The sequence below is a fragment of the Oenanthe melanoleuca genome, chromosome 14 (genome assembly GCF_029582105.1).
Source record: "Oenanthe melanoleuca isolate GR-GAL-2019-014 chromosome 14, OMel1.0, whole genome shotgun sequence".
NCBI lineage: Eukaryota > Metazoa > Chordata > Aves > Passeriformes > Muscicapidae > Oenanthe > Oenanthe melanoleuca.
The window spans coordinates 11,042,153-11,065,496 of record NC_079348.1 but is presented as its reverse complement, the minus strand read 5'-3'; the positions used below and the strand labels follow the sequence as shown (position 1 = coordinate 11,065,496).

Genomic DNA, 23,344 nt, shown 5'->3' with positions numbered 1-23,344 from the left:
ATGACATGACACTAAAACAAATATGGATATTCTCTTGTTTTCAGCTAAGATATTCAAAACTGAATTTATAATTGATTTGTTAACACAGTTGCCTAATGCTCCATTGCTCAAACAGGATAATCAGGGCTGTTGTTGTTCACTGGAATGGGGATTCAGAAGCACAAGAAGCTTTTGTAACAAAATTACCGTGGTCTGACTTCTTGAGCAGTAGGGAAGATGAGGTTTCCAACTGTTTCTACAAGGAAATTTAAAAGATGATGTTAATCTCTGGTGTTGGCATTTCATACATTAGAGATCAGGCTTTAAATGAAATTTCTGGCCTCCTTCGAAGATGTTTGGTTTTTTTTAACAGCAGATAAATTGGTTTTGCTTGTAAGCAAGCAAGTTATCCTGTAGACTATCAATGGGTATAAAGTAAGCACCTTCATTGTTTTAAAACTGAAGCTTAGTTTCATAATAATAAGGATAAATGGTTGCATTTTTTTCAAGCAAAACTTGGTCAAAGTAAGGAAATGGGTGTGCCACAGCTCCCAACAGCAGTGCTGTGCTGTGCCCTGCACCCAGACAGGCTGCAGAAGGATAAAGAGCCCAGAGGTTTGTCCTACTTCAAAAGAAGTCCCATTATTAGTAGTTAAAAATATACAAATTACACAGAAACAGTCAAGCATTAAGTTCTGGTTATTCTCTAGATTATGCTTTGCATTACTTCATTGTAACCAGATAAAAAGAACTGTTTTCTTTCTTTGTTCTCTTTAATTAGGTTACAGCCATCCCTCTCTGATAAAGCTTTTACAGCAGCCACAGAACCTGGTAAGTGAATTAGAACATGAAGTACATGATGGACTTCTCTCTCTCCTTGTTGTGGGCTTTCTCTTCTTTTCTTAGACTGATAGTGAATGCTAATGATTCTATTTAATCTATGATAGGATCTGCCTACTTTACTTCTAGATGAAAAGAGCTTGGTAGTGTTTAAGAAGACACCAAAACCTCTGGAAAGTTTTACAAAAAGTAAACATTTGGGTGGTGGTGCACTTGATATATTTGCAGCCACATTTAAATCATAGTTCAAACATACTGTCTCAAATTAACCATTTTAATAATGTTTTCTGAAGATTTTTTGAGCCTGAAAGCAAGCCCAAAACCTTGAGAGAGAATACAGTATCTTGGACATGGTGCCTACATCTGGAGTGCTGTGGGAGGTTGAGAGGTTTTTGTGAAGTTGGTGACTGATTCCCATCTCCTAAGTGCACTCTAGCAGGGCAAAGAAATGCAGACATTTTTGTTCTTGAGGTGATTTCCTTTATGGAGTACTCATGTCTTCAGGTGAGAAATTCTGCTTTTCCCAGGACTAAAATACTTCAAATTAAAAAAAAAAAAAAAATCAACCAAACAAACATCCAACAAAATACCAGGACTAGAAATGCTGGAGTTGTCAAAAGCAGATCTGGATATTTTGGAACACTTATGAATACTTATATTAACTCATAAAGATGATTTCTGAGAATAATATCTTCACTATAATGCAGGAGTAAGCAAAGTCAGATTTCAAAAAGAAAACAAAAAAGAACAAACAAAAATCCCAAAACCAATTAAAAAATCAAAAAGCCCTGTTGCTGGTGGCATTGCTGATTTGTCCACTGGGAAAGGCAGGTGACACTCCTGGAACCCTGCAGTGAAGAAACTCCTCCAAAGTCCTGCACAAGTGGCACAAGTTGGATTGGTGTTTTTCTGAGGGACTTTTTATTTGGTTTGTGTGTAATGCTCCACTCTGTAGCCAGCTATCGACACAGAATGTGCATCTGTTTATTTGAGCCCACAGCAGCTTGATGTCAATGTTCTATTTCTCTCACTTCTGGGTATCTCATTAACTACAAAAGAAAAATACACTTTTCTGCTTAATGGGAAATGCTGTCAATTGACTGTGACAGCCCATAATCAAATTCACAACAAATCTGTGGTCTTCTCTTTTTAACTTGATATGAAAATTTACTTCTGAACATGAGATAAAAAGTCAAGCGAGATTTCTCATAGCTACTGAACAAAAATTTTGTGTTAACCTGTCATTAGCATCCTTGCTTAGATTTTCTTTTAAGCTTGAGTCTGTTGAAGCAGTGTTTTGGAAGTAGGGCTCTTAAACAATTTACAAAGTTCTAGCTCATCCACTGTTCTGTCTAGTGTGATACTTGGTTTTCCATAAGAATCCTGATGAAATGTCCTTACAGGTGCAGAGTGACACACCTCCTGCTGTGCCTCATACATCTTGCAATGAATGAGTATTTGTGTTGAGGAGAAGGACTGAAGGATGCTGATAAATGTGCAAGCTTCAGCTGCACTGAAAATATGAATGTTTTAGGGAAGGCTGTGTGTCCCCTCTGGGGACCTATTGAGACTTAACTTATCAAAGCTCAGCCTCTAATTTCAGCCATTACTTGTTCAACAAGAAAAGCAACAAACAAAAGAAAAGGGCAAATAAAGCTGCTTGGCAGTTGGCAAATTTATTGAGCTTGTCCTTCTCTAAGAAAATTTAATTTAAAATAAAGAGTAGCATGGTATGAATCAAATAAGATTACCCACAAAGACTAAGAGCAGCAATGAATCAATTTTAATCCATGACACAATTTAAATTAATTGCAGAAATGTGACATTCATCTCCATTAGTAGATTAAGGAGGCTGAGGGGCTTCTTCCAGAGCTGCTCCTTAGAAATCCCTGTGTGGGCTGCAGGCTGCTGTTCCCTCACACCAAAATTACCTTTCCCAAAGGCATGACTCCTGATGTGGCCAGTTCACAGCACCACTGAAAGAAAAGACCTCAGGTGGTCCCTTGGCCAACCTCCTGCTCCAAGATGGGTGGCTGTGAGACAAGACCAGGGTGCTCAGGGCTCTGTCTGTGCCCTTGAAGACCTCCAGAAGAGCAGCCTGTTTCACTGCTTCACTGTTCCCTTCCTGTGAAACCTTTTCCCTATACCCAAATCAGTCCTTCTCATGCTTTGATTCATGCCCATTGAAGAGCCTGGCTCCACCTTCCCAGTGTTCCAAAATGGTCTGTCTTGATGGTCAGTAAGGATGCAAATGCTGCTGTCCTAACTGAATTTAGCTACTCAAACTGAAAGCCACTAATAAAGATTTAAAAGCGTATTTCCTGTATATAAGGAAAATGGAGATTGAGCAGCTAAAATGGAAATATTGAAGAGGAAATGTCAGTGTGAGTTAGCATGCACCTTTCCTAAGGTGTCCTGCAAGAATAAAGCAGTGAGGATTAGACAGAAAAACATATGCTAAGGCAGGAATAGTAGTCCCTAGCTTAAAACTACTTGTGCCATGATACAGACTTCTGCCTGGTGTTTATAATTGGAATAAAGTGGAACTGCTTTGATATCAACGTATTTTCCATGTGACAGTAAGATCTAACAATTCCTCTTCCTTTGTTGTTTTAGAGCACTTTCATCAACAGACCTGCCCTAGGGATTTTACCTCCAGAGAACTTTACAGAAAAACTGAAGGAGTCTTTGCTATCAGTGAGTTTGAGATATCCATGGACTGATCACTGTTATTATCATCACTGCTATTATTATTTTGCACTGTATTTGTGTTCAGTATTTCAAGAGTAATTTTCTGTCTTTGCTGACAGGTGGCTCCTAAAGGTTTGTCACAGGTGATGACCATGTCTTGTGGATCCTGCTCTAATGAAAATGCCTTTAAAGCCATATTCATGTGGTACAGAGTAAGTAAAAAATTAAGATATTTTTGCAGGTTTAGATGTACAAATGCATACTTATTCATAATCAGAATTTTTACTGCAAAACAAAGGGAAGCTTGGAGGTTGTCTTGCTCATGATGTTCTTTATATTCAGTCTAGTATAAAATGTTTATTAAAATGTCTTTATCTAAGTTTTTACTTTATGTTGACACAACTTTGGAAGTTATAAAGGAAAGGAAATAAAGAAAATGCAGATTGTAGTCAGCATGTGAGCCATGGTCAGGGTCTTCCTTGACTCCAGTGTTGAATACCAGCATTACTGGTTTGTGGTTCAGCCATAAATGCATTGGTTATAACTACAGGAACACTCATGTTGGGTTGTTTGGGTTTTTTGCAGAACAAGGAGAGGGGCCATAATAATGTCACAAAAGAAGAGCTGGAATCTTGCATGATTAACCAGGTAACAGTGGTTCTTTGCCACACCTACAGATGTACCTCTGGTTTGGGCTTGGAAGGGAAGATTGGGAGGAAAGGTTTGGTTTGCTCCATGTGAAGTGGAATCTGGGCTGTGTACATTTAGGAAATGGTGAAATGCAGACTGCTCCCACCAATATCAGGGGTCATCAGGGATGCATGGGGGTGCAGCACAGGGGAGGTTTCTCTGACCAGAGGGGGTAGTGAGGGCTGTAGCCCTTGCTGACCCCCTTGTGCTCTGCTTGCAGCCCCCTGGCTGCCCTGACTACGCCATGCTCTCCTTCATGGGCGGCTTCCACGGCAGGACCCTGGGTAAGCTGTGCCTGTCCCCTCAGCTCACTCTGCTCTCCTAGACACACAGTGCAGTGCAGCAGCTCTAGGTTCATCAAGGCTTGCCTTGGAAGCCCCACCAGCACTGGAATGTTTGAGTGACAGTAGGAATTGATTTTATGTTCTTTGAAAAGTTCTTTTCAGACAGGCTCTTATTTTCATTCTGAATCCACAGTTTCCTGTCTGTCTCCTGGGGTAAAATCGCCACAAACATGCTGTCACTCACTTTTACTGGGTGATACCAGCTCAGTCCCTGTTCTAAGCATGTTACTGTAATGTGAGCTTTGTGAGAGTTGTCTTAGGAGGGATGAAAGCCACCTTGTCTGAGCAACCTGTCAGACTGACAGAGGTTCTCCTGCTCTTCTGGAACAGTGCATGTGGAAACCAATGCTTAAGATCTAGAGCAATCCATTTAAGCCTGATTAAATCCAATTACCCAATATTTCAGAAGACAGTAAAAACACAGAGCAGTTAAGAGAATTCTACAGTCAGGCCATTTTTCACCTCTTGGTAGCTTTTTTCTTGTCTTGTTCCTAGATGGGTATTATTTTAATTTTTCCCTCTCTGGGCTTAGGTTGCTTAGCTACAACTCACTCTAAAGCAATTCACAAACTGGACATTCCCTCACTGGACTGGCCTATTGCTCCATTTCCAAGGCTGAAGTATCCCCTGGAAGACTTTGTGAAGGAGAACCAACAGGAAGAAGCCCGTTGTTTAGAGGAGGTAAAAAATTCCCTGGCAGCTTTCTGTTGTTTTTGATTTGAAATAATGAATAGTGTTGGTAGGATTAGTGCTTTTCACTAAAAGAATGTTTTCAGAGATTGGAACAGGCTGTGATTGGACCAGCATTCACTGTTGTTTACAGTCAGACCTTTCTCCCTGCCAGCTTACTGGGAATACAGGGCTGCATGAGTGAGACCAAAGAGAAATTTCACCCTCAGAACTTCATTGTGTCACAGTGAACTCATCTGCCAGCTCTTGCCAAAGGGCCATGGGCTGAGAGAGAGCACAGTGTGGATAACCCTCTCTGTAGAGAGAACCTCAACACCATTTCAACCTTTCCAGCTTTTCCATGGCAGATTCTGGCATAAAGCTGTGATTGTGCAGGGATGGACCTGTGAGTCCACTCAGCCAAATGTGCCTCACTTCAGAGAGCACAGAAAGCACAGCAAATGCTTCCCTGGGGCTGCTCCAGGGCAGCTTGGGTGGGAGAAATGCAATGCTCCAAGCCATTCTTTTAAAAACAAACAAACAAAACAAAAAGCCAAACGTTTTCTTAGCAAGTCTGTGCTTGGCTAACTGGCTCCCTTTGGAAACCATTGCTTGTACAGCCTGCAGGGGCTGAGGGCCTGAGGGCTCTGAGGGGATTTCAGGCACAAACACACCATTAACAACAGGATTTCTGCACTATTTCATCTGATTAATTTTAATATATGGGAAGTGGGTGACTGGAAAAAGTGAAATTTCCAGATTACCTTTTCTAAAACATAAGCAGAGTTTTGGTTTCTGACAGAAAATCTATCCCCTTCCATATCACTTAGGTGGAATGACAGCTGTGGCACAGTGAGCTGCAGTGGTGCTCAGCACATTGAGAGAACTTTCACAACACTGTAGATAAATGTGCAACTGGTTACAGTGTGATTAGGACATTAAACCCATTCAGGAATAAGAAGGCAGTGTTAAATTCTTGTTAATCCTTTGTGCCTCCTGGTGCCTTTACAGCCAGGAATATCCATGCAAAGTTGGAAGTTCTGATGAGATTTAACCTAGCTGGGAGGAAATGTACAAATGCTCTGGAAGGAGGATGTACCACAAGTGTTTGATTCACAGGTGGAAGACCTGATTGTGAAGTACAGGAAAAAGAAGAAGATTGTGGCTGGAATCATCGTGGAACCGATCCAGTCGGAGGGTGGGGACAATCATGCTTCAGATGACTTCTTCAGAAAGCTGAGAGATATTGCCAGAAAGGTAATAAAGCATTTCTCTGGGCACTCAGTGCTGGCTGAGACATGCACCCACACATTGTGGGTGTCCCCAGAGGCTTTGCCCTGCCCCAGGCACTTGGAGGGTTTCACAGGCTTCCTTAGTTATGTACCCCATACAAGCAATCCCTGCTCTCTTCCATTTGATTCACACCTAATGGCTTCCTCTGTCCAGTAAATTATCTTCTAATTTCAAAGTGAGAGAGCAATTACTCTGTGATTCATGAATTCTGCAGGTGTGTTTTTAACTGATAATGCTAGTTGGTTGAGGAGGTTCCATTTCTGAAGAAGCAGGTTATGAAAAGTATAAATTTTTAATGACATTTTTTTAATTGAAAAAAAAAAGCTGAAGCACAACTTGAGTCCAGCCATAGTGCTCATGTTCCAATAAAACAATGAAAAAGACAGATGTCTTTGTATTTGGAATGTAAAGTTACCCATTTAGAAGTGATGACCCTCTGTAATACTTACTTCATGGTTTTTTTGACCCTCAAAACATCTGTGTGCTGAGTAGATGCTGCCAAAAGTACCTACCCATTGTTTTTAAATACAGTATTGGGATATATCTTGCTCTCCCTATCACAAAGTTTGGACAAAATAGTCCTTCACATAAAAACCCTCATTGCCAGCTCCCATGAGCAGCTTTTTCAGCAGAGCTGTCTAAAAATGCAGCTTTTCATGCCCCCTAAAGTGACCAGCTCATGCTGCTGGCACTGCCTGTGTGCCACATAATGCCCAACTCCAGCTGGGGGCAGAGAATTCATATTTCAAACAAACAAAGCCTCTAGAAATGACACTCTGCTTCCATCAGGGGTTTGAAATGCCATCTACTCCTCCCAGATGTTTTCAGGTATCCTCTAGAAATGCTCAAGACTATATAAAAACATGTACTTGATGAGTATGGGTAGAAAACAAGTTTCTAGTACCTTCTTGAAAAACCAGCTGAATTTTTAACAGTGAGATCTGACACCTGAGTGCTTTGGTGGGGGGTTGAGGAGGGGAGGTTGGGGCAGTGATGGGAGAGGAAGGAGAGGTGCTGCTGTGATTGGCGTGTGTTGCTATGTTCACTAAGAGTGTTTCTGGCTGGGGAAGGAGGGCTCACATTCCCTGCTCCTGTCTGTCTCTGCAGCATGGCTGTGCTTTCCTGGTGGATGAGGTGCAGACAGGAGGTGGCTGCACAGGAAAATTCTGGGCACACGAGCACTGGGGCCTGGACGACCCAGCTGATGTGGTAACATTCAGTAAGAAGATGATGACAGGAGGATTTTTCCACAAAGAGGAGTTCAGGCCAAATGCTGTAAGATTTTTAATGAAACTTGAACTCTGTGCTAGTTGGTGACCCCCTGAGGAGTGACTGTAAAATCCATGGAAGGGACAAGGTTTCCCCCAGCAGTGCAGGTTCAACTGGATGGGGCTGCTGTTTTACAGAAACTTGCTGTGTGCTCACACAGTTTTCATCACCTCTTCACTTTTATTCCAGTTGTTGTCAGTCACCAAGGTCATAAAGCTCATGGTGGGGAGAGGAGAACTGGGTTAAGCCTAATGGAATAAACCTTCAGTACAAAATCAAACCACAAACAGACACCTTCTCCTGTAGGGCAACTTGGGAATTTCAGAGCTTGTATGTCAGCATTACAGATCTTGTCAGCAAGATTTCTTCTTTGCATTAATGACATTTTAGATGTAATAAGCAAAAAAAAAAAAAAAAAAAAAAAAAAGCAAATTAAGGGGAAGAACATAAAGCTTTATGTAAAAGCCTGTATAGATGATGGTGATTTCCTGTCACCTATAGCTGTGTTTCAATGAGATGTCAGAGTAGCAAGGCAGAGTGCACTAAATGAGAAGCATGAAGTAATCACCCTGTGTTCAGCTCAGCAATGGGGTTTTGCTTCATAACATAGAAAAGGGGGGTTGGTGAGATGAGTGCATGCCTTTTCATACACCACATGTTTGCACTGCCAGTGTGATGCCTTGCTTTTCCTAATTTATGGTGACTTGCCTGTTAACACGTTCCACAGCTCTTTTTCCACTCTTTCCCCAGCCCTACCGGATTTTTAACACCTGGCTTGGAGATCCATCCAAGAACCTTATGCTTGCTGAAGTCATTAAGGTTATTAAAACAGAAGACCTTCTAAACAATGCAACCCATGCTGGGAAAGCACTACTGACTGGGCTGCTGGATTTGCAGGTAAACATCTGGAAGGATTGTAGATAAGGAGAAATTTGCTGCTGAAGTAGGATCTGATCTCATCCAGTTTAAACACCTGGACTGAGGAAATCCAGCTGGGGTTCTAGACATTATAATAACTTCAACACAGTTGAATAAATGTGTCCCATTTGGAATTGAAGTAAACTTTCTTTTACTGATTTGAAAATGCTGGGTTTATATAGCTTAATCCAATACAAAGGGTGATCCTCAAAATATCTGAAGGTGTGTACTGCAGCTAATTAAATGACTTTGTTAGAAGGTTTTCTTACCATAAGCAGCTGGTATTTCCTTGTCCTAAAGTTCTTTTTAAAGGAAGGTGCTTTCATATTTTGTTTCAATTCTGCTGGGCTGTTGAAATAAGAAAATTTTATCTTTCCCTCCCATATTTAAGGGAAATTCCTAACAGCTTCTACTGTGTAGCTCTACAGACAGGCATTTAAGGATAGGCTTGCAGGTGCTCACCTCCCAAAGGCATTTTGCATAGAATAATCCCAAACACAGTCTGCTCTCTCCACACCTTTAAGACATAGCAGGCAGGAGAACAGAAAATACTATAATCTCATGCTTTGGAGGGCCAGAATACAACTAGTCCTATCCAAAAGATGAGGATTGTGATTGAGAGGAAGGGATGCAGATGCACCTGGCAAGTGCAGAGTAAAAATGAGCTGGTTTCTAGCCCCAGTGCAGGCTTATTCTCAGGTTTTCCTGGAGTCCACTGTAGATGTAAATAAGGTGTGTTATGCTCGTTCCAAAGAATATTTGGAATTTTAGGCTGAGCAGGATATGTGAGCCACGCTCCACTCCAGCGGAGCTAGGAGGCAGCAGGGATTCCACCTGGCAGAGCCAGGCTTGCCACCAGGTGTCCTCTGCTGCAGCACCTGCCATGTGCTTGTCTCTCCTCTCTCTGCAGGCTCGTTACCCCCATCTCATCAGCAGAGTGAGAGGAAGAGGAACATTCTGTTCGTTTGACACTCCAAATGATGCAACTAGAAACAAGTTAATTACAATAGCCAGAAACAAAGGTAAGAAACTTAGTGTGTGTGGATGAGCTTCACATGGCAAACAGTAGCATTCACATGTGGAGGCAATGCTTCACATTTTCCTTTTCATATTGTGTATGAGTATTTCAGCATCAGGGGCCAGCAGTGAAATGACAAAGTTGGATTTAGACTTTTCTGGAAATACTTATTGTCAGAAACCTCAGAGCAGCCTCTTGCATGGTGTGTACATTTACCAGTCTCTGCAGGTCTGAGATTGCTGGAAGAGATCTGTGTAGGGCATGAGTTTTTGTGACATCAGGTTTAGAGTCCTCTGCAGTGACTTTAGGTGCCCATGGACATGCTTACTTCTAGAAACAGGAAAGTCAGAAGAAAGTTAATGTCACTCAGGAAAACACAGGGAGAAGAACTATGAGTTCTCTAAATGCATAATTCCTATACCTAGGAATACCTAATGAGGAAATACAAGTGCCTAAAATGAGCACAGATCTACAGTGACAGCCCTCTTTTCCCATGGAACTGTTACCAGCTGCAGAGGGGAGCCTTGGGATCCACACCTAACATTCTCTTTGAATTTAACTATGTGGGCCTCGTGCTTGCTGCTGTCTGTTTTTGCTGTTACTCCTATCTCTTGAAAGAAGCAGGCAGGGTGCATCTAAACTGTGGTGAAACCAAAATTTTAGAGTGTAAAAGACACCACTTTGTTCTTGGAAAGTAAGCCAGCAGGGAGAGAAGGCAAGTGGTTTGTTTCATGGTAAATCAAGGCTCTGAGGCAGGGTAAGCTCATCTTAGTAATATGGGTTCTCATTGCTCAAACATTTCCAGGAATTGATTTTGGGCTAAAATGTGCATTTAAAGTACTGCAGGGAGAGGTTTGCAGGCACTGAGACATTTTTACTTCTTGTCATTAAAAACAAATTAGTTTAAAAACCAATGCAAAGAAACCTCCTGTGTCTTGTTGTGGCATCAAAATACTTGACCAGGAGGGTACTGCAGCTCTGAAATCTCAGATGCTGTTTAAGCTCTGTGCTAGATGGATTCTTTCCATTGTTGTCAGGATTAGTCCCAATACTACAAGTGTTTTATAGAACAGCTCCAGCACCCACCGCGTTCTTCTAAGCTTCTGTGAAGCTTGAGGCCATTCACACCACAATGTGCTGTATCATGGTGTGGCTAGCAGGATTTGGGAGCTTCTGTTGGCCCTCCACAGTGAGGGTATCCTCATTCAGACACCTGCATTTTTCTGGAGATTTGGCCAAGATGGAAATGACTAGAGGACCTATTGTGTTCTCATTTCAGGTGTTGTTCTGGGAGGCTGTGGAGACAGATCCATCCGTTTTCGTCCAACGCTGATCTTCAAGGATCACCACGCACACCTCTTCCTGAACATTTTCAGTGACATCTTAGCAAACTTCAAGTAAAAAGCAGTTCCCTTGCACTGAACAGCTGATTATGAAATTAGTTTGCATTAATTCATGTCCTCTCTACTTACAAGCTAAGTGTAAAGTCATAAACTGAGGTTTGTGTTCTGTCTGTAATCCTGCCCAAGGCAAGCTGCTCCATGCACATGTGCCCCAGGCAGAGCATTGGCACTGGTCACCAGCAGGTACCTGCAGCTGTCCCTCACTGTGCATTCCCTAGAAAATGTGGCCTGGTGCATTCCCTAGAACCTCCTGCTTCTGGCCTGGGCCATGTTAACTGCAGAGTCCTCCCTACAGCCATCTCCCTGACTCTCTGAGCAGGACCTGGTACAGTCAGTTTCCACAGGTGGCCCTGGCAGATTTGCCACACACCTGCCACACAGAGTGCCGTTCTCTAACGGCAGCTGGAATAAAATCAGTGTTTCCAGGAAAGCTCTGCTTTCCACCACTGCCAAGCACAGTGTTTTACAGAATGATTTCCAGCTTTATTCCCTCGAGTACAGGCATCTGCCAACCAACAGCATCAGGGCTCCATCAGCTCTGCCCAGCCTGCACTCACTGCTTCACAGGGCACTGATGCCCTCAGCCACACCTACAGCGCTGCAGGTGGCACTGAGCCCTTGTCCTCTTGTCCTCACCATGGATGGGTTTTAAAACTTTTGACTTCTCTTACAAGCAGACTTGTACAGAGAAAACTCTACCCTGAAGTATATAATTTGACAAAGCTTAGAGAACCATGCAAAGCACACTCTTCCACTTCTGCCAGCAGTCTAGAATGATTCCAGATTATTTTACCATTTGCCCAGAAGACACAATAGCCATGAATTTGTCTATTATAACTTCTACACAAATACTTGAGGTATTTTGTAAAACTAAAGCAGAAATGCCATTATCTGGTATCAGAGCCACTACACTGAAGGCCTAGTCCTAACTGCACATTTACAATGCAAAGTAATTATATTTTTGTTCTAATAGTATATTCTAAGTCATCCATACTTCAGAGATCTAGAATGCCACAGGATCAAAAAAGTGTCAACAGTTCATTAATTTGTTTCTCTTCAAAGAATTGTTTTGGATGTCTCTTTACTGTTTGCTGAAGGCTGACTTGAACTAGATCTGGTGCCTTTCTTTTTCTTGGTGAGCATCTGGATTTTGTTTACTAAGTTTAGCTTTTTGTTGTGCACCAAATAAAGGGACCACAATGGACTTTTACAGTTGCCCTTTCAGGACCTGACCACAATTTTTAAGTACATAATAAGAGACAGAGAAGTTAAAAGATTTACATGTTTAATACAGCAACCAAAATGTGAAAAGGTTCCTTACCTGCTTTGAGAAGTGTTAATCATGGTTTTCCCATTTTAAAGTACTGGTACTGGGAAACTCAAGCACAGTCACTTCTGCCAGCTTAAACCCAGTGGGATTTCTGTAAACCTCTGCAGAAAGCAGAATTCTGGTGCCAGCTGGGCAGAACCTGAGCAGGTTTTTGAACAGAGGTTGTAGAAATCTGGGGAAAGGACTGGTAAAAATTGGTGTTCAACAAAACTTCATTGTCATCGCTGTCCTTGTAAACGTATTATCAGCAAAAGGAAAGTCAAACCAAGAACTGCATTTGACAGCATTTTGGGAATTAGTTTGTTCAACATATCAGTGCAGTAGTTTTAGTGAATGTCTCTAGCAAGTCTTGTACTTTTACAGAAGCAAAGGTCCAGTAATTTGAAGTCTTACCACATCTTCACTTTTATTATGACTACTCTAGGTGTTTTTATAATTTTTACTGACACTCAGTAACTGTATAATTGTGTACAACATGTTGATGAAATTGTTAGAGAATACATAGAAAGCACTGCAGCTGAAGCATATAAAGTTAATATTGTTTACAGCATACTGTGGACAGTGCCAAATAAATGTTTAAACAAATACTTAAGTACACTTCATGGTGTAACTAGTAACTGTACACAGATTCATAACAAATTACATCAATCATGTGTAATCAATATTCTTAAATAAAATATTTATAATTGAACTTCTCCAATGTTTTTCATTTTACACTCAGTATATGTCTAAACTGAACCAGTAGTGCATATTAAATACATTCTGATAAACCTCCAAAATTAGTGTGCCTGTACAGCCCCACTGTATTTTGCTGCCATGGTGTTTATGCCAAGGAATATTTGGATTTCTTTTGATATTGCTGTGCTACACAGTGTCAGCCAAAACTCACAGAACCCCATCAGGAAAAGTTCAACATGGGAAGTAGTAATCCAGGGGTTACCCTGTGCACTTAAATGGCAATTTTACTTAACTGCCTTTGCTGATCTGCCAAGAAACAGAGGTTTCACTTCACATGTGGAAGAAATAAGGAAAGAACACTCCAGATCATTGGTGAGAGTCAGTTTATTTGCCAGTTTCAAATGAAGTTAGAACCAGAAGAGGGGTGTAAGGAATTAATATTGCTTCTGACAATTCAAAAAATGCATTACATGTTAGAAGTGATAGGTTTGGTTCTTTCTTGGGTTTAAGTTCCTCATTTCTACTGAGTTTTTGGAAAAGGAGAAATCATACCAGTACCATGGAGTAAGACCACAATCCTTCATGGAGACAGGTGCTGCTTTTCCCATTCCAATGAAGAATGGCAATTCCTGAAATACTGTCCCACCCTTTAACCTAGCAGCTGAGCTGCTGTTTCTTGCAGCACTCACCCTTGTTTTGCCCAGTTCCACTCTCATGCTGGAGGACCCTCGTGAGGCCAGTTCAGCCCACACACCTCCCCAGTTCCCTCAACTGCATTAACAGGTGAGCATGTCCCTCTCTACACCATATGGATGTACCAGACCAGTTTTGATTTCCAGAGGCTTCCTAGCCAACCTGAAATCAGCTAGAAGAAACACTGAGTTTGAAGTGAGGATGCTCTGGCAGCTCCTGCATTTCATTTCAAGAGCTTTTTCACGTTTCCTAACAACCAGAGGCCAACTGAAACAAAAGCCAAGGTCAGCCCCAGTAACTTGGCCTCCTACAGCACATTTCAAGGACAGTTCAGGCTTGGAATGCTGTGACATTACTGAATCTGACATGGAACAGACACTCCTCACACCATACACAAGCTGCAAGACCTTTAATCCAGTGGGCTGTGTTTTACCACTGGGACTTTCTACACTGGGTGCACTTACAGCAGGCTTTGCACAGGAAAAGGACAGAGATGTGTAGTTTGGTACTTAAACCTCACGAAACAATAAGCACACTGAACATGCAACATGGAAAATCATGATCTGTGTCACACAAGTTCTCCAAATATTTGAGTAAATTTCTCTCTGTCTACAATCTGGCCATACTTAATTGTAAAATACAAAGTATCTGTACTGTTATACCGTTTGAACTGGTGAAGTAGCTCGTTCTTGCTATCTCCAACTTCATCCAAAGTCACCACTGTCTCTATGGGACAGTAAATATCATTACGTCTTCCCCAGAATGTCAAGTGGGCCACTCTGACAGTTTGTCCCGTTTCACTTAAGTAGATTAATCCAATAATTCTTCTGAAAAAGTAGCTCATGCCATACAACATTGCCCCAGCAAAGACAGCGATGCCAGTTGTATAGAGGAGGATATTCTGAGACACCTGGTCCTGCAGGTAGAGGTAGCAGATGGGAGGCAGCATGATCATGGAGGTGGCAGTCTGCAACAGCTTCAGTCTCGACAGGACGCTGCAGTATTTTATCCCTGGGAACCTGTAGACCAGTTTGAACTCTTCTGTGCTCCCATCCACAGCCTTCTGTTGGACCACAGCAGCAGGGGCCGAGTGGGACAGACACACAGACAGCCCTCGTGGTCTCCTGAGGTAATTACTGAGACCATGAACTCGCTGGGTTTTTGACTGCAGACACTCCCACGAGCCAAAAATCCGGGGCAGGCCAGCATCTTCCCTTCTCCATGACCTTGTCCAGAGCTCCTTCTGCAGACATCTCCCAAAAGCTGGTGCCGTGCAGACTTTAGTCCTAACTGTGCAGAGCCAAGCCTGTAAGGTAAGAATCCTATAGATCATTTGAGTCCTCTTCAAAACCCGATCAGTGAGATCAGTCGGTCCCTCGGGCACCTACAGACAGCAAAGCACAAGCCCCAGCTCGCTGTAACCTTAAACCAGTGTTCTGATAGGAAACTGGTGTTTGTGCTCGCATCTCTCCCTGCAGTCTGAGGGGAAACTTTGCTAACACAAAGTGAGCTCATCAGTGAGCCCTGCACACCCCCTGCCTCTCGCTGTCTGAGCAATAAAACAGAGAAACCCGCGAAATCGGCGACTCGCTGAATAACCACTTGAACAGCAATTTTAGGTTAACAGGAAAGTGAAGAAAGCACGGTAAAGGGGGGGAGAGCGCGCTAGGCCGAAGGCGGGAGCAGAGGCTGGGAAGGCGCAGAACTGAGGGGAAAGGCAGGAAGGGAAACTCCGCGCTGTGCCCGCCACGCTGCAACACGCGTCTGTGCAGGACCCGGCACCGAGCGGGCCGGACGGGACGGGGACAGGGATGGAAAAAGGGAAAGGGAAGGAGACAGGGGAAAGGGGGAAGGGGGAAGGAGGGGAATGGGGAACAGCCCGCCCGCAACCCGGCGCTCACCGCCGCCATGGCCCCGCCGCCTCAGCGCGGCTGCGCCCCGGCCCGCGCGGCCCGCCGGGAGAGGCGGCCCCAGCCCGGCCCAGCCCAGCCCAGCCCAGCCCGGCCCGGCCCGGCCCCGGCGGCTCCAGCCATGGCCCCGCCGCCCTCAGCGCTCTGCCTGTTCGACGTGGACGGCACCCTGACGGCCCCGCGCCAGGCGAGTGCGGGACGGGGCTGCGAGCCCGCGGGGAGCGGGCGGGTCGCACAGCGGGCGGGTCGCACACGGCCCGGATCTCACACCGGGCCGATCTCACACCGGGCCGATCTCACACCGGGCCGATCTCACACCGGGCCGGATCTCACACCGGCCTGGATCTCACACCGGGCCGATCTCACACCGGGCCGATCGCACACCGGGCCGGATCTCACACCGGGCCGATCTCACACCGGGCCGGATCTCACACCGGGCCGATCTCACACCGGGCCGATCTCACACCGGGCCGGATCTCACACCGGGCCGATCTCACACCGGGCCGATCTCACACCGGGCCGATCTCACACCGGGCCGATCTCACACCGGGCTGATCTCACACCGGGCCGATCTCACACCGGGCGGATCTCATACCGGGCGGATCTCACACCGGGCCGATCTCACACCGGGCCGGATCTCACACCGGGCCGATCGCACACCGGGCCGATCGCGCACCGGGCCGATCTCACACCGGCCTGGATCTCACACCGGGCCGATCGCGCACCGGGCCGATCTCACACCGGCTTGGATCTCACACCGGGCCGGATCTCACACCGGGCGGATCTCATACCGGGCCGGATCTCACACCGGGCCGATCTCACACCGGCCTGGATCTCACACCGGTCCGATCTCACACCGGGCCGATCTCACACCGGGCCGATCTCACACCGGGCCTATCGCACACCGCGTCCCGCCCGCGGTCCCGCCGTGTGCCGCTCGCCGCGGGCTCTGTGGGCACGCTCAGCACATTTAGCGCTGCTTGGAGAGCCGCACGGTGCCGCGGGTTTGTGCCGGCTGCTGCGGCACGGAGGCGCCGGCCTCTGGCGAATCTGACAGCTCTGTTTTGGACCCCAGAGAATCTCGGCGGAGATGGCGGCGTTCGTGCAGCGGCTGCGGCAGAAGCTGAAGGTGGGAGTGGTGGGCGGCTCGGACCTGGCCAAGATCCGCGAGCAGCTGGGCGAGGACGGTAAGGCCGGGCTGGTGCAGTCCCGGCCCGCGGGGAGCGTGGGGGCTGAAGGTTGAACCCCGTTCATCCCCCTCTCCTCCTTTTCATTGTCTTCCTGCTGCTGCTGTGGTGCACTCCGGCTGTGGGGAGCTACTAACCAGCGTTTGGTATCTCGATATCAAATTAAGAGATTGTTACTAATGGTGAAATCCTGCCTCGGTGACAGGACCTTGGCAGGGTTTTTTCACACTTCAGTGGTATGACACACATGTGGCCTGCTCAGCTGTCCAGCACGTCCCTCGAGGACCTGATTTTGTTCACTGTGGGGTTGTGATGCAGTGATGGACTCGTAGTCCTTCATTCTTAATGGTCTTTACTTAATTGATGCCACTGATAGCCTCCTGTAGTTGCCAGGCAGCTCGGTTTGTTTGCCTTCCAAGTGGTCCCCAGTAAACCATATCATCTTGTGTTGTGCTGAGACTCACAGCTCCCAGACATCTGCTGAAGATTAGTGATATTGAGGAAACAAGCCTAAAAGGGCAGTATTTGGCTTGCTCCTAGCCAGGCTGTGTACCAGGTCTTTGTAGGATTTGAGGTGTTTGTTCTTCTTTACACTTAGAGCAGTCTCACATGCCTCCAAGTAAAACCACAGGTATGTCAAACAAATTATTTCGTGTGATCTGAGGTGTGCATTAATCATAGTGAGAATTAGGGCTAGCATTAATCTTGTGCTTGACACTATGATGAAAGCATGAAACTTTCATGCTTTAGGAGCTAATGTTTGCTGTATTTCAACCTGTTTCACATATGAGATAATCTTGCATTAAGCATATGGGGGAATTGATGAGTTACTGTCTTTTTGCTTGTTTGCAGTGATTGAAAAATACGACTATGTGTTCGCAGAAAATGGCCTGGTAGCATACAAAGATGGGAAGTTCTTGAGCAAGCAGGTAAGTGTGACATTTCCAATAGTGGAAAAAAGAAATTTTCTAAACAGGATTTTGATTTATTTGTACAGCATAGTCCTATGTAATCATCCTTCCAAAGAGCAAAATTACTGCTGCCTTTGTTAGTCCTGTTAATGGATCATTCATTTGGCTTGTAATGTTTAACATAAGTAATGGAGAGTAAACATTTAAAAGAGTTCCTGGCTGAATTTGCTGCCTTGACCAGTGGTTCCAGTTGACTGCAGGAACAAGCTCCATTTTTTCATGCTTGGCTATAACCAAATGCAGATTTTTGTTTAGGGGTGCTTCCTGTGGCACACAGTTTCCTTCAGAAGTAGGAATCATATTAAAGGACAGTTTGGTGTTATAAAATGAACAAAAAGAGAAATGAGAGCCTTTAGTTAGTACCATGTGAGCATCAGCTGATGTTACTGATTGAAGAAGGCATGTTTGTTTCTCTGTGGCATTAACCATGCCTGATTATCCAATATCTGTGTTTTCCATGTGACTTGCTTTTAGAATCTCAAATTCTGGACCCTTGGTTGAATGGTGTTTGTTTTGTTAGAGCATTCAGGGCCACTTGGGCGAGGACATCCTTCAAGATGTCATCAACTACTGCCTGAGTTACATTGCAAAGATTAAACTTCCAAAGAAGAGGTATGTGCACACAGACATCTCAGTGTTGCCATGTTCTCCATGGGGAGTATAAAGCTCAGCTCAGGCTGCTATGCAAAAAAATGAGTAATTTCTGCTTAGGGAACAGCACTGTGTGTGTGAAACAGAGCTCCATCCTTGCATACAAAGACAAGTTCCCAGCTGGAGCACAGGGTTTGAAATACTGATTCAGCACTTAAAGAGATTCAGTTTTGAAGTAGGAGTGTTCCTTTGCCATGTCTGGAATTCAGCAGCATGGTGTTTTCCAGAGATGAGAAGTGCAGCCAGGCCAGCTCTGTGTGATGTGTGAGGTGCAGCTCCAGACACTCAAATGTGTGGGGTGAGGCAGTGCAGGACACTGCCCACATTGCTGTGAATTTTGCAGCTTCACCCCAAAACTGAGAGCCTGGCCTGTCAGGTTGATGGGATGCTCCAGTCACACTTGCTAAACTAAACCATACTTTTAAAAACCAGTAAGGATGATGTTGAGGTTGCCAGATTCAAAGTCCAAGAGACTTATTGGTGCCAGACATATCTGCATGTTTGGGTTTCATGCATACAATGAGACAGCTGATTCCCTATAGAATTAAATGGAAATTTTTTGAGGTATTTAGTGTTCTTAGCAATTTTCTTATCTTTTTCTCTGTCTTGTTAATCAATTCCCTTGCAGAGGCACTTTCATTGAGTTCAGAAATGGGATGTTAAATGTGTCCCCCATTGGAAGAAGCTGCAGCCAGGAAGAACGACTTGAGTTCTATGAACTTGATAAAGTGAGTTACAACTCCTGAAAAATACCCAGCTCTTCTGGAGGAGGCAGTTATGGCCAGGTTATGATTTTTAAACATTTCTATGATTTGCAATTTTTTTTCAGTTTAATCCTTTCCATGTGTTTTAACTGATTTCCTCATTCAGACCTCAGGCAGTAGACAATGTTTTTTGGGGTTTTTTGTGGAATAGCAAAGATTGCTTGCAGAAGAGTGGGTCTGGCTCATGTTTTTAATCCAATATCCAGGGTGTACTGAACATCTTGCTTCTATACATGGGGTTTCTAAAAAACCCTGTCCTAGGTAAAACTATACTTTCTTGGTGTCATCTGTAGTGTAACCAATCTGAGTCCATTCAAGTCAACAAAGCCATTCTTTTTTTTTAGAGGTGTTTTTGGGTTATCTTTTCATTGGTAAATCACCACAAGATGTAACTGATATTTGGTTTTGTTTTCTTTTTTTTTTTTTTTTTTTTTTTAACAGAAGGAGCATATAAGAGAGAAATTTGTAGCTGATCTACAAAGAGAATTTGCAGGCAAAGGCCTCACATTTTCTATAGGTAAAACTTTAAATGAATGTAATTTAAAACATCAATAATTTAAATTTCATTTAAGTCATACTCTATTATGGCTGTGACATCCCATCTCAATTTTTTGACAGGTCTCTCTGGGATGGTTGCAGGCAAGACTGAGCCTCCTTTTCCTCTCAGGCTTTTATTGGGACATTTTAATTGAAATCCATCAACAAAGAGAATTTCATTTCTTGTCATCAGTTCATTGTCCTTTAATGTCAGATGTGTGACTGATTCTGTTCATTTTGGAGAATATTAGATGCTTTGGATTAGTCAGAGTTGTTTCTGTGAATCAGTTTTGATCAGAACTACTCCCTCAGTGCTGTTTCAGTTGCCCTGGGTTGTTCAACTATACCTGCATTGTGTGGGAGGAAGGAAAGAATCCAAAAGCAAGTGCAAGCTTAAGGAAAAAAATATAATAATGGGGAATTATCTTTGATGCATCTTTTCTCTTTTACCCTCTCTCCTAATATATTATCACACTCCTCTGCCTTTTATTATTTTTCAGAATTGCAAAGTATTGTTGGCATTAGTGCTGAAGCACTAAAGCAAAAGTGAACTGTAGTGAGCTCTCCTCTCTCCTTTATGTTGTAGCTTTTTGGACACCTGCTTCATCTGGGAATCATGCTCTTAGGTGTTGGTGAGGGCCAAGGGCTCAGAATTGGAAGAGCTGTTGTCCTGTTAGCATGTGCTGAAAGGGCTGATTTCTTCTCTTTCCTACTCTGAAGCCATTAGGAAGTCTTCTGCCTATGATTTCACAGCTGTACATACATCAGTGGCTGTGTACATTTGTGTCCTTTTTTTCTGAAAGTGAAGAGGTTAAATGTAATGCTTTTTAGAAGGTTCATTTGGATAGCAGTGAGTATTTGGGATGCTCAGACTTTGTTGAATGGATAAATGATCTCTAAATCACAGCTGTAATAACTGATACCCTATAAAACATTTTCTGTATTTGCAGGACTTAGGTCCAGGGTTTCACATTTCTGTGTCTTCTGCAAAGCTCCCTCTGCCTAAAATCTTACCCAGCTTAGGTTTATTTTCACTTACTCTACCTTCAGAAATACATTCTTAAAATGAAACAAGTCTTGTTCCTCTCTCTCCTAGGAGGGCAGATAAGCATTGATGTGTTCCCAGATGGCTGGGATAAAAGGTACTGCTTAGGAATTGTTGCCAAGGATGGATACAAGACTATTTATTTCTTTGGAGACAAGACCATGCCAGTGAGTACATTAATTTGATATGTTAATTTGAGAACTGCTGTAATCAAACCTGAAGGACTGTAGGTTCTAACCTTATAACCTTAATCCTGACAAGAGCTGAGTCAGGATATAAACATGTGTCCATGTTTACCTGGCTGCAGCTGGAAAGTTTTCCTTCTGTTTCCTGAACTGAACACAGGGTTCTTGCCTTAACAGAGGTTGTTTTAAATTTGAACTTCCCTAATTCTGTTAAACACCTGTGTGACATGACTGTGTGAAACTGATTGTCCTGCTTGGTCAGTGTAGATTGATTCTTCTTTTTGGCAGGTGTTTATTAAAAATAATTATTTCCTGTCTTATTTGACACTGTGCCTTTGCTCACTGCTCTATGTGTCTCCACCCTGGGGAACTGAACAGTCCCTTGTCCTTCAGCATGGGGCAGAGCTCTGCAGGGCAATTCAGAGGCTTTTAAAAATCCTGAACAGAGAACTGACAAGAGCTGGTGAGGGCACTGGAAGCACAAGGACTTGCATGAAATTAAAGCTGTCTGAAAGTGGCTAAGTTTTATAAGAAAAGGCTTAGTTTTATAAGGACTCACAGTTATAAAATTCTTATGTTACACAGGACTTTATAAAATTTAAAAGGTGAAGTTTTATAAGAAAAAGACAGGCTTGAAATTAATTTTTTTTCCCCAACATCAGCTGCAAAAGTAATCACCTGTTCCTGTGGCACAGAGCTTACAGACAGTTCATTTTAAACCCTCTAAGTGGCAGTGCAGCATTTCCAGAGAGCTGGAATACCAAGAGCTGATACTGACCCTGTGAAAGCAGTGTGGCAAACAGAAATTTGGGAATGAAGCTATGGATTTTGGGGATCTGTGCTCATACAGGGACAGTGCTGGTGTTTACTGAGCCTGTTCACTGCAGACCCTTGGAAAAAATTCATCTTTCTCTGTTTCCCTTCATGTGTCCCTTTTTGTGACTATGCTTTATGTTAAACAAAATTAAATCTTTTTCTGCTTCCAGGGAGGGAATGACTATGAAATTTTCACAGACTCCAGGACAGAAGGCCACAGTGTCACATCCCCACAGGACACAAGAAGAATCTGTGAAGAGCTGTTTTTTAAATAAAAGACTTTCAGAGTTCACACTTCCAAGACAGTTAAAACAGCAAAATAACTTGAAACATCATCTTCATACTGTATTGTTTTTTTGTAATTGGTCATGAATAGCAGGTGCTTTGCAGGTCAGTCATTACTGAAGGGAAATGTTTTAATTGAAGACCTCTTCCTGACTGGGGGAACACAGCGAAACTCATTTAGCACCATCTTTTCAGTTCCCAGTTGCATAAGTACATTGTTTTCTTTTTGCTTGGTTATGGAGTTTGGGTTGGGTTGTATTTTGGATTGGTTTTTAAGATACCTGTAAACTTCCTTAACTATTATGATTTAGGGAGGGAAGGGGAGGTATAATCTGCCTCTAGTTGATTCATGGTCTCAAAATTGGCCTGCAAGTCTTAATCCCTAGTTTTTTATGTTGAGGCTGTTTTTTAAAAGATGCAGTTTTGGGGTTTTTTTAAAATACTTACCTTGTTCTATATTAATTAACATAAATTATAAGACAGTTGGGATTTTCTTGTCTAAAACTGGAAGATGAGTAGTAGGGAAAGGTTTTATTTCTTCCTGGGGTTGGGAAGATGGCACTGAACCAGAAGTCCCTGACTGCCATCCCTGGGAATTCTGGATCAGCTGGTGCCAAAATTCCCTCCTCAGGATGGACATGGTGCCAAGGCACAGTCAGGTCATGATTCCTACACTCTTGCAGATCAAATCTCTGAAGTCATTTGTAAAAATTAATTAAAATAACTTCAGCACATTAGCAAAATATATTTCTGCTACTTTCTGATCATTTTTTGAGATTCCTGCTTAAGGCATTAAGGGTAGGTGAGATTTTTCATGCTACAGAAATGACCTAAATTATGTTTCTATTAAAATTCAGATCAAATGCCTGATACTCTGTGTAACTGTTAATACTGCTTTTCTCATCTGGCATTGGGAAAGTAATCTTGAGCATGAATGGTTTGATTTAGTAAAGGAGAATAAAATCTGATTTTATCATGAAAAAATACTGTTTCAATTTGTCTATTTTGGTTAATAAAATACTTAAAGCAGACCTGTTGCATGCTTCCTGTCTGATCAAAGAAATGAGTAATTTGAATCTTTCCAGTTCCAGGTTCATGGGCTACTTGAACAGTAAAAAAGCAGAGAATAGAATCTTTGTGTACCACCCAAAAGAGCTTACAAAAAAAAGAGGGGGAGC

At 43.3% G+C, this 23,344-nt stretch overlaps 3 protein-coding genes across 6 annotated transcripts in view; 2 read left to right on the top strand and 1 right to left on the bottom strand.

The window, feature by feature from the left end:
* ABAT (4-aminobutyrate aminotransferase) overlaps positions 1–13,135 on the top strand; it is a 46,670-nt gene extending 33,535 nt beyond the window's left edge. For all 4 annotated transcript variants that reach the window (XM_056503699.1, XM_056503697.1, XM_056503700.1 and 1 more), the window contains exons 6-16: positions 761–810; positions 3,436–3,516; positions 3,630–3,722; positions 4,096–4,158; positions 4,421–4,484; positions 5,077–5,225; positions 6,333–6,470; positions 7,614–7,781; positions 8,526–8,672; positions 9,604–9,715; positions 10,991–13,135. In XM_056503699.1, the coding sequence (XP_056359674.1) occupies positions 761–810; positions 3,436–3,516; positions 3,630–3,722; positions 4,096–4,158; positions 4,421–4,484; positions 5,077–5,225; positions 6,333–6,470; positions 7,614–7,781; positions 8,526–8,672; positions 9,604–9,715; positions 10,991–11,112 (1,187 nt within the window). In that variant the 3' untranslated portion in view covers positions 11,113–13,135. The remainder of the gene's footprint in view (positions 1–760; positions 811–3,435; positions 3,517–3,629; positions 3,723–4,095; positions 4,159–4,420; positions 4,485–5,076; positions 5,226–6,332; positions 6,471–7,613; positions 7,782–8,525; positions 8,673–9,603; positions 9,716–10,990) is intronic.
* Positions 13,136–14,209: 1,074 nt separating this feature from the next.
* TMEM186 (transmembrane protein 186) lies at positions 14,210–15,801 on the bottom strand. Its single transcript, XM_056503702.1, has 2 exons — positions 15,717–15,801; positions 14,210–15,121 (listed from the first exon to the last, which is right to left on the bottom strand). The coding sequence occupies exons 1-2, from the start codon at positions 15,723–15,725 to the stop codon at positions 14,384–14,386; spliced, it is 747 nt and encodes a 248-aa protein (XP_056359677.1). The 5' UTR covers positions 15,726–15,801; the 3' UTR covers positions 14,210–14,383.
* PMM2 (phosphomannomutase 2) lies at positions 15,778–23,197 on the top strand. Its single transcript, XM_056503701.1, has 8 exons — positions 15,778–15,912; positions 16,801–16,912; positions 17,765–17,841; positions 18,404–18,495; positions 19,163–19,262; positions 19,740–19,815; positions 20,932–21,047; positions 22,052–23,197. The coding sequence occupies exons 1-8, from the start codon at positions 15,847–15,849 to the stop codon at positions 22,154–22,156; spliced, it is 744 nt and encodes a 247-aa protein (XP_056359676.1). The 5' UTR covers positions 15,778–15,846; the 3' UTR covers positions 22,157–23,197.
* The last annotated feature ends 147 nt before the right edge of the window (positions 23,198–23,344 follow it).